Source organism: Piliocolobus tephrosceles, chromosome 17, assembly GCF_002776525.5.
Source record: "Piliocolobus tephrosceles isolate RC106 chromosome 17, ASM277652v3, whole genome shotgun sequence".
Lineage (NCBI taxonomy): Eukaryota > Metazoa > Chordata > Mammalia > Primates > Cercopithecidae > Piliocolobus > Piliocolobus tephrosceles.
In genome coordinates this window covers 73,468,125-73,478,102 of record NC_045450.1, presented here as the reverse complement: position 1 = coordinate 73,478,102, position 9,978 = coordinate 73,468,125, and the positions used below count along the sequence as shown (strand labels likewise).

The window sequence follows — 9,978 nt, the reverse complement described above, 5'->3', positions numbered from 1 at the left end:
CCTGGCTGGCATGCCTGGCTAATTTTTATTTTTTGTAGAGATGGGGTCTTGCTGTGTTGTCCAGGCTGGTCTCCAACTCCCGGCCGCAAGACATCCTCCTGCCTCAGCCCCCCAAAGTGTTGGGATTACAGGCATGAGCCACCACACCCAGCCTGAAATTACATTTTTTTTTTTTTTTTTTTTGAGACGGAGTCTCGCCCCGTTGTCGCCCGGGCTGGAGTGCAGTGGCCAGATCTCAGCTCACTGCAAGCTCCGCCTCCCGGGTTCCCGCCATTCTCCTGCCTCAGCCTCCCGAGTAGCTGGGACTACAGGCGCCCACCACCTCGCCCGGCTAGTTTTTGTATTTTTAGCAGAGATGGGGTTTCACCGTGTTCACCAGGATGGTCTCGATCTCCTGACCTCGTGATCCGCCCGTCTCGGCCTCCCAAAGTGCTGGGATTACAGGCTTGAGCCACCGCGCCTGGCCAAAATTGAATTTTAAGTACAGACAAGTAGTGAAGACTATATTATCGTTGGGGAAAAAGTTCCAACCTGCGTGACAAAAGCTTAAAGTCCCTCTGACCCTCTTGTCCTGGCTTTTCCTCTCTCCCAAGGGGACCTGACCGTTGTTGCTCTCCCAAGAGTAAATCACTGGCCGGGCGTGGTGGCTCACGCCTGTCATCCCAGCAGTTTGGGAGGCCGAGGTGGGCGGATCATTTGAGTTCAGGAGTTCAAGACCTGGCCAAGATTTTGAAACCCCATCTCTATTAAAAATACAAAAGTTGGCCAGGTGTGGTGGCACGTGCCTGTAATCCCAGCTACTTGGGAGGCTGAGGCAGGAGAATCACTTGAACTCGGGAGGCGGAGGATGCAATGAGCCGAGATTGCTCCACTGCTCTCCAGCCTGGACGACAGTGGGAGACTTTGTCTCAAGAAAATACAATAAAGGGCCGGGCGCGGTGGCTCAAGCCTGTAATCCCAGCACTTTGGGAGGCTGAGACGGGCGGATCATGAGGTCAGGAGATCAAGACCATCCTGGCTAACATGGTGAAACCCCGTCTCTACTAAAAAATACAAAAAACTAGCCGGGCGAGGTGGCGGGCGCCTGTAGTCCCAGCTACTCGGGAGGCTGAGGCAGGAGAATGGTGTAAACCCGGGAGGCGGAGCTTGCAGTGAGCTGAGATTGTGCCACTGCACTCCAGCCTGGGCGACGGAGCGAGACTCCGTCTCAAAAAAAAAAAAAAAAAAAAAAAAAAAAGAAAATACAATAAAATAAAAAATAAATCACTGTTTTAAACAGCGACAAAAATAAAAAGCAACAGCAAGTTGAGAAAGGGCTCCCAGCTGTGGGGCCGTGGGACAGGAGTGACTTTGGACTTGGAGTCTAGAAAGCTGGGTGCAAAGGCTCGTCTATTTCTTTGGCAAATGGTTATCCCGCGTTGGCCCTCAGCATCCTCTTCTGCAACAGGAATTGAGTTTGAACACGGTCCAAATTCCTGAACGGGCAGTGGACTGGGCACACGCAGGCTCCCCTGCCCCTGCCCGCCCCACCTCTCCCTGGCTGGCAAGCAGAGATCTTTTTCAGTGTCTTTGTCTCCATTTTGCTAATTTTATTTTGTGAATAAGTGAATTATGTATGAAGCAAAATATTAACACAGCACCCAAGGGTACAGGTGAAAATCAGGCCTCCCTCCCACCCCAAGTGGGCGAGCACGGACCTGAGTGTACCTGGTGGCTTTTCCCAATTGTAACACTGCAACTTAGCAACTGTTCCTCCTTGATAACAGAGCAATTGCAGGATTCGCTCTAACTGCTGCTACACAGTAACATTGTATCTTAGCAATTGCTCCATGTGGATACAAAACACACAGCCTGATTCTCTTTTCAACCTGCTGTGCAGCCCTCCACTGCCAGACACACTATCATTTGACAGGCTCCTATGGGCAGAGAGTTTTTACTACTTTTGCTACTTTAACAGTTCTAAGACACATACATCCTCCACCTTTGCAAGTCCCTCTGCAGGGCAAGCTCCCAGACTTCCCCACCTCTGCAGCAACTTTTCTTTTCTTTTCCTTTTTTTTTGAGAGGGAGTCTGGAGTGCAGTGGCCGGATCTCAGCTCACTGCAGGCTCCGCCTCCCAGGTTTACGCCTTTCTCCTGCCTCAGCCTCCTGAGTAGCTGGAACTACAGGCGCCTGCCACTACGCCTGGCTAGTTTTTTGTATTTTTTTAGTAGAGACGGGGTATCACCGTGTTAGCCAGGATGGTCTCGATCTCCTGACCTCGTGATCTGCCCATCTCGGCCTCCCAAAGTGCTGGGATTACAAGCTTGAGCCACCCCGCCCGGCCAACAGCAACTTTTCAAAGCCTGAGCAGAGGGTGAGACTTGGAGAGAAAGTAAATCAACCTTCTTTGAGAGAGAGTCTCGGCTCACTGCAAGCTCCGCTTGCTGGGTTCACACCATTCTCCTGACCCAGCCTCCTGAGTAGCTGGGACTACAGGTGCCCGCCACCACGCCCGGCTAATTTTTGTATTTTTAGTAGAGACGGGGTTTCATTGTGTTGGCCAGGATGGTCTCGATCTCCTGACCTCGTGATCCACCCGCCTCAGCCTCCCAAAGTGCGGGGATTACAGGCGTGAGCCTGGCCTAAATCAGCCTTTAAACAGTAGACTTCCCATGAAAATCTCCATTTCTGTTTTTTTTTTTTTTTTTCTTCTTTTTTAATGGAGTTTCACTCTTGTCACTCAGGCTGGAGTGCAGCAGCATGATCTTGGCTCACTGCAACCTCCACCTCCCAGGTTCAAGCGATTTTCCTGCCTCAGCCTCCTGAGTAGCTGGGATTACAGGTGTGTGCCACAAAGCCTGGCTAATTTTTGTACTTTTAGTACAGACAGGGTTTCACCATGTTGGCCAGGATGGTCTCGAACTCCTAACCTCAAGTGATTCCCCTCCCCCATACCCTACCCCTTTGCCTCTGCCCCCCAAAGTGCTGGGATTACAGGCCTGGGCCACTGCCTTGCTACCTTTTTGTTTTCTTTTTTTTCTTTTTGAGCTGGAGAGTGTGGGCTTGTGTTGGGCTCTCATGAGTTGCCAGTGCCTTGAGGCTCAGTGGCCACAGTCCCCCCCCAGCCTTACTCACTCCCTTACGCAGCCGAGTTTGGGAGCCATGGACTGAGCCCCATTGTGTAGAGCCCTTTCCCCTCTTCCTTTCTGTGCCCACATCAAGGGCAGACGAAGGCCAAACTGCGGTGGCCTGGGTGAGGGTCCCGAACACCCTGGACTCAGACCCCACCTCTCCGTGGCAGGGCGCGGCGGCTGCAGGTGCACAGGCCGTGGCTCTCACTCTCAGCGTCTCACGCCAGAGCGACCCGGGCAAAGCCGCGCGCGGCGGCGGGCCTGGCTAGGAGCGGCCCCGGAGCCCCCTTCAGACCCATGCGGATCGCGGCACTGCTGGGACGCGGGCATCTCGCGTGCTCCCTCGGGGACCACCAGGCCCGGCCGCCGCGGGAGCTCCGAGCCTCCCCACGGTCCCCAGGGGGCGCTGCGTGCTCGCGCCTCGGGGCGCAAAGCGAAAGTCGCTGGGGCACGCGGGGTGCAGTTGCGCGTGGGGCGCTGCCTGGGGGAGCCAGAGGCCCCGGGACCCCTGATGTAGAGCCCGGGCCCCAGCCCCGGCCTGCCCAGCGAGAAGCGCCCCTGCCCACCGCCGCGCACGCTCGGGGCCGCGGGGCCAAGGCTGCGGGAGGGGAGGGGTCCGCTCCGGGCCGGCGCCGGTCGGGGGTCTCCAGGCCCCCACGCACGAGGGCAGGCCGGAGGGGGACGGGCCGCGCGGGACGGCGGAGGGGGTGCCTGGGCGCGCCTGGCCGTCGGGGAAGCGCGGAGGCGGGCACGCCGGGGAGGGCGGGCGGGGGCCGAGCTTATAAAGTCCCGCGGGCGGGGGAGGGCGGGAGCCGCCGTCCGGCCCAGCTCGGCCCCAGTGAGCCGAGCGCTGCGCTCCGCCGAGGGGCAGGGCGGACGCCTGAGCGAGCGCGGGCCCGGGACGTCGGCACCGGCGGGGCGGCCGGAGGAGGAGGAAGAGGAGAAGGCGGCGCGCGGGTCCCCGCGGGTCAGCCATGGCGCGCCGGTCCCGGGGCCCCCACACCGCCCCATAGCGCCGCGGCGTCCGCACGGTCCGGGCCGGGCCCTGGGCCCTCCAGCCATGGAACCGCACGTGCTCGGCGCGGTCCTGTACTGGCTGCTGCTGCCCTGCGCGCTGCTGGCGGGTGAGTGGGGGCGGGCGCCGGGGGACGCTGGGAGGGGGCTGCGTCTCGGCTCCCCACGGCCTGGACACCGGACGACGCCGGCCGGGGCGAGGGCTGCGGGCGGGCGCGGAGATTCCCAGGGACGCGCGACCCGGGCGCCCGCATTCCTGAAGCATGAGCGCGGCAGGCGGCGGCGGGGCTCCTGTCCCAGGGCCGGGCTGGAAGGGCGGCGGCCGGTGGGGGAGACGGCACCGCGTGCCCACGGGGGAGGTCGAGCGAGCGCCCGGGATAGCGCGGCTGGCGTCTCCGCCGGGGCGCTGCGGGGAGGGGGCCGCCGGGCGAGGCGGTGTTTGCCCCGGTGGGAAGGGCCGGAGCGGTGGTGGGGGGAGCACGAATCTCTTTTTCTCGTTCGTGTGTAAAAAAAAAAAAAGCGCAAAGTTGCATCAGGACTTCCTGACAGGCTGGGAGAAGGCGGGCTTCCTGCCTGGAGCTGTTTAATTTGGAGCTTCCCGAGCCCAACGAACGTCCGTGCCCAGGGCCCAGCCCCGCTCACCACTGCACCCCCCTCTCCCGGACTGAGGCGGTCCCACACTTTGGAAAAAAATAGTGTGGGTTCCTCCCTGGTCCTCCCTTGCCCTACTGGGCCCAGCAAGCAGGGACGGGGTCCGGCCTCTGCCCTGGTCTGGGGGAGGGGACACCCCCGGAGGCCGCGGCCTGGTGTCAGGGCGGAGCAGGGGTCCCCAGTCCTGGCATCTGTGTTCCCTGCTTGCTGGGCAGCGGTGCCCCTTTCGCGAAGCACATCCGGGTGGCCTGGTGCTCCACGGCCTGGCACCCCACCCCTTCCCCGACCCTGGCCTACCCGGGACCCAGGGCCCACGCCCTCTGCCCGGGGCTCCCCACGTGTGACTGAGCTGGGAAGCAGTCAGATGAAATTAATCCACGGACAAGTGGGATGGTTTGCACTGGGAGTCCGCCATGGACCCGGCAGGTGGGGCGTTTTGATTCTAAAAGCCGTTCCAGAGCCCGTGCCTCCCTCCAGGTGGGAGCTCGCCCAGCGCGAGCGTTGGGGATCTAGGGCCGCCTGGGTGAGGCTCCCAGACAGACTACGTTTTGATCGGTCGCACGGAAAGGTGGTGAAACTTGGGGAAGATTTTCTAGACAGGAATCAATGAAAACCATTGAGCCTGGAGAGGAGAGGTTTTGAGCAACTCTCTTCAGTGCGGTCAGCCCTGTGTGAACTGGGCAGCCTGGGACCTGCTCCCACTGTAGGGTCAGATGGGCCGTAAACAGGGCCCGGCTGTGTTCCTTTCTGTGCCTTACAAACAAGCAGGACAGCCGGGCACAGAGGCAGAGTCTGGAGCTGACAGGCCTTGGAGAGGGAAACAGGAAAGCTTCTGAAACGTCCCGTTCACACCGATCGTTCCATTTCCTCTTGTGTCTGAGTGAGAGTGGGGGTTCTTCCTGCAGGGAATGCCCCCTTCAGACGGTGACTGCTCCTTGGGCAGAGTTGGCAATGTTTTTCTTTAAAAGACCAGATGGCAAATATTTTTATGTCACAACATCATCATCTTCTGGTATTTTTCCCGCCAGTAAAAAATGTAAAAGCCATCCTTATTCATGGGCTGCACCTAAACAGGTGTTGAGCAGACTCTGTGGCAGATGTGGTTTGCTGCGTCCTGGGCATTGGTCAGGAGACCTGGGTTCTGCCTTCTCGATTGCTGGCCTCGTGGGGGATCTGGGGGAGGGATCACCGTTCTTGCTTTTGGCCTCCTTGGGGAGGGTGGGGAGGTAGCCCAGGGGTGCTCACCCCAGGCCACGTGTCAGAGTCTCCTGAGAAACTTTTAAAGAATAATGACGACTGACTCTGTACGGTACTTTCCGTAAACCTAAAACTGGCCTCAAATGAAGTCTATTAATTTGAAAGGTGCTGAAGCCCAGGCCATACCCCACAGTGATTCTGTGTCTGGGGATGGGGCGTGGGGCCTCGGCCTCAGTGTTTCCTCTCAAGTGCCTGGGGGAGGTGGATGTGGAGCTGGCCAAGAGCCCTGCCTGCCTGCTGGCTGGGTCTCCTGAGTCAGGCTCTCTGGCCCTGGGGTGTGGGCAGCACCAGACGGACCGGCAGTGTGCAGGTTCTGCTGGCCTGGCTGGAGGTGGGACACTGGCTTTGCTGTCTTTGGAGTGCCCCCTCCCTCTCTGGTGAGCTTTGGCTGGAAGCAGTTAGTTCTACGGTGTTTTGGAAATGAATGAGGCCTTCAGAAGGCATTAGTCAGTGTGTGCCTGTGCTGGCTCAGACAGTGCCTGGTGAGGGTTTGAGTCATCCTGGGGTGCCCCGGCCCCCACGCCCTCCCTCTCCAGTGCAGGATCATTACCCAAAAATCCAGCAGGGAGCTGCCCCCGCCCACAGGGAGCAGAGGCCTCCTTCAGCAGTCTCACCTGTTCCTGGAGCCTTGGGGGATCAGGGCCTGTCTCTTCTAGAGAGATGTCAGGGCAGGGCTGGGTGCAATGGCTCCCATCTGTAATCTCAGAGCATCACAGGAGGCCAAGGTGGAAGGATTGCTTGAGCCTAGCCATTCGAGAGCAGCCTGGGCCATGTAGTGATCCCCATCTCTACGAAAAATATTTCAAAATTAACTGGGTGTGTTGGTGGTGCACCTGTAGTCCCAGCTACTCAGGAGGCCAAGGTGGGAGGATCGTTTGAGTCGAGAAGGTGGAGGTTACAGTGAGCCATGATTGCGTCACTGCACTCCAGCCTGGGTGACAGACCCTGTCTCAAAAAAAAAAAAAAAAAAGGGCAGGACATTTGTGATTCTGATAGAACAGGACTGCACCTCTGCGTCTATCTGTGGGAAATCTAGACCGGGCTGCGGAAAGCCAGGTGGTGAGAGAGGAGCCACTGTGTCACGGATTGTGGGACACCCACGTGGGCTGACAATATGGCTTCTGCTTTTCAGGGTGCCTCGTGGCACAGCCTAGGGGCACACCCACAGCCGGCAAGCTGGGCGTCGCCTCCTTCAGGCTGATTGTCACTGAGAAGTGTCACCAGTTAGCACGGGGGATGCTTCCTCCTTTTTCAGACCATTGTCACCATCAGAGTCTCACCACCCCTGGGAGGCAGCCAAGAAGGGGGCTCGTGCTGCCCCAGGGATGAGAACATAGAGGCCTGGGGAACAGCAGGCACTTGGCTCACAGTCACTCAGCAGTGTAGAGCCGCCAAGCCCAACATGGCAGAGTCACTCCTCGGAGGCCTGTGCTGGGGTCTCAGGACCTGCCCAGAACCCTGGCCTGTCCCATCCGAGGGTGCTGGGAACAGCATGGCCATGGCACAGTACATGGGGGCTGCTTTCCTCTGTAGGTGGGGGGCCCCTTCTGAGCATCGGTTCCCTGGCATGGCAGAGGGGCACGCTGTGTCTCCATGCTGGGCCCGGAGGCTGGATGAGTCAGCGGGAGGGCGTGGGGCCCGGCCTACTGCACCGAGGGCTGCAGGTGTGAGCGTGCACATGTGTGCGCGTTTGGGGAAGGGGCTGGGGACTGCCCAGGAGCTGAGGATGGATCACAGCGGGTGGCCGTCCCACAGTGGGTCACTGGTACCCAGGACACAGGGAGCTCCAGCCCCAGCTGCCAGGGTCCCACAGAGAGGAAGTGTCCTCTCGGGGCGGGCGGGGGTGCACAGTCTCTGATCCTCGCCCCAAGGCGGCTTCCTGGGCGGTGTCTCTCCTGTGCTGACTCGGCAGTGCATTTGCTTTCCGTGCTCAAAGATGAAGGGGAACCACCGTGGGTCTTTGCCGCTGCCTTGCCGGCCTAATCTGCCCTCTGCAGCCCACTCCTGAGATGGGGCCACCGCGGTCTCCAGGGTCCTGTGAGAGCCGCATCTTGCAGGAAGCCATTCCTGGCCTCTCTGGCCTCAGAAATCCCCTTTTCAATTCAACAAAATGTTAGTCTTCTCTTTAGCTATTTTAGAAATAAACAATTAGACTTTTTTTTTCTTCTTCTTCAAGACAGAGGCTCACTCTGTTGCACAGGCTGGAGTGTAGTGGCATGATTTTGGCTCACTGCAACTTCAGCCTCCAGGGCTCAAGCCATCCTCCTGCTTCAGCCTCCTGAGTAGCTGGGGTTACAGGTGTGTACCACCATACCTAATTTTTGGATTTTTAGTAGAGGTGGGGTTTCACCACATTGCCCAGGCGAGCCTTGAACTCCTGACCTTAAGTGATCTGCCCACCTCGGCCTCGGAAAGCGCTGGGGTTACAGGCATGAGCCACGGCGCCCAGCTGACGATTGACTTGCTTTTGTTTATGTATGCTTTTTCTTCTGGTTCCAGAAGCAAGTTTGCCCTTCCTCGTGGTAGAGAATCCTAGCTCACAGAGCAGTTAGAAGCCAGCACCGCATCCCCCACACACATGTTCTTCTGAAAGGCAAGCTGTTCCCAGCCAGCCCCTGCCCCTCTCTGCCTGAGTCTCCCGGGTGACTGTGAGGCGGGACCCCCCTTCCCCCAACGCCGCCCACGTCCTCCGCATCTGCCTTCTGTCCTGCTCTTGACCTTTGAGCTCCCCCGTCGGCCTCAGGGTGCGGCTGTTGAGCCTACTTTTTGGATTAGGACTCTGGGGGGAGGGAAGTTAATTCACACAGCCAAGATCACGCTGGTGGGAAGGGGCAGGCCGGGGGTGAAGGCTTCTCCTCTCCTTGGCAGTGGAGTCCCACACCCGCTGGCAGAGGCATCTGAAGAGGACTTGGGGTACAGGGTCACTGGGAGGACGGGGGCAGGTGGAGGCGTGGCCGACCTGGTGGCGGCTCGTGGGCAGCAGCAGACTCTGTCTTGCTCTGAACGTGCGGGGCCCTCACCCCCTTCTCTGGGTCTGGGTTTCCTCCCCTGTAAGTGACACCATAAAAGCTTCACAGCTGCTTCCAAGTCTCGGGTCTCTTGGGCTTTGGATCTCACACCCAGGCTGGGCAGGAGCAGGGGTGGGACAGCTCTCCCCACTGAAAGGCTCAGAATTCCTCGCACAGTCATGGGCCAGGAGACCCGGAACGTGGGCTTTCCCAGCTGTGCTGCGTGCCGCGGTGGCCGTGGTGGCTGGGGGTCCGTTGGGCCTCCATGAAGCTGAGGGAAGGAGCCACTCACCACCTGGTCCCGGAGCACACAGGGCAGTTCCCAGGAGCACAGAGGCTCCTTGGGACCTGTGTGGCCGTCGGCCTCCGTCAAGCTGCACACGCAGCGTGTCCCCAGGGGCGGCTGCAGCCCGGCCCACCCCACTGCAGATTCCCAACCACTCAAATTCATTCATGCATCCTCTCACGCAGGTCCTGTGGGACAGAGCTCTGGGCAGTGGCCAGAAGTCCAAGTTCTGGGTCAGGGCCAGTGGAGGTGGGGGTGGGGGATGAGGCTGGAGCTCCCCGCTCTCCCTCCCAAGCTAGTCAGGAAAGGAGGCTGTGGGCCCTGCGCTGTTCTGGATGCACCGTTGCTGTTTATTCACGAAGCGCAGTGCTAAGCACAGGCAGGGAAAGAAAAGTGCCAGGAAAATGGGGCTCCCCCGACGCCGCCCAAAACAGGGTCCCTCGCCAGGTACAGTGGCTCACACCTGTAATCCCAGCACTTTGGGAGGCTGAGGCAGGTGGATCACCTGAGGTCAGGAGTTCAAGAGCAGCCTGGCCAACATGGCAAAATCCATCTCAGCTAAAAATACAAAAATTAGCTGGGCGTGGTGGCGGGCACCTGTAATCCCAGCTACTCGGGAGGCTGAGACAGGAGAATCACTTGAACCCAG

General features: G+C 59.3%; 1 protein-coding gene and 1 long non-coding RNA gene across 4 annotated transcripts in view; one reads left to right on the top strand and one right to left on the bottom strand.

Annotated features, from left to right (window-relative positions):
- Nucleotides 1-3,906: 3,906 nt before the first annotated feature.
- Nucleotides 3,907-9,978, top strand: part of PIEZO1 (piezo type mechanosensitive ion channel component 1) — a 64,808-nt gene continuing 58,736 nt past the window's right edge. For 2 of the 3 annotated variants that reach the window (XM_026447367.2, XM_026447366.2), the window contains exon 1: nt 3,908-4,237. In XM_026447367.2, the coding sequence (XP_026303152.1) occupies nt 4,174-4,237 (64 nt within the window). In that variant the 5' untranslated portion in view covers nt 3,908-4,173. Of the gene's footprint in view, nt 4,238-9,978 lie in introns of all 3 variants that reach the window. The other variant, XR_003306747.2, reaches the window with a different exon arrangement.
- Nucleotides 5,413-9,978, bottom strand: part of LOC111553821 — a 9,322-nt gene continuing 4,756 nt past the window's right edge. Inside the window, exons 2-3 of the long non-coding RNA XR_002735080.3 lie at nt 6,650-6,823; nt 5,413-5,737 (exon numbers count right to left, since the gene is read on the bottom strand). This is a non-coding gene — a long non-coding RNA (uncharacterized LOC111553821). The remainder of the gene's footprint in view (nt 5,738-6,649; nt 6,824-9,978) is intronic.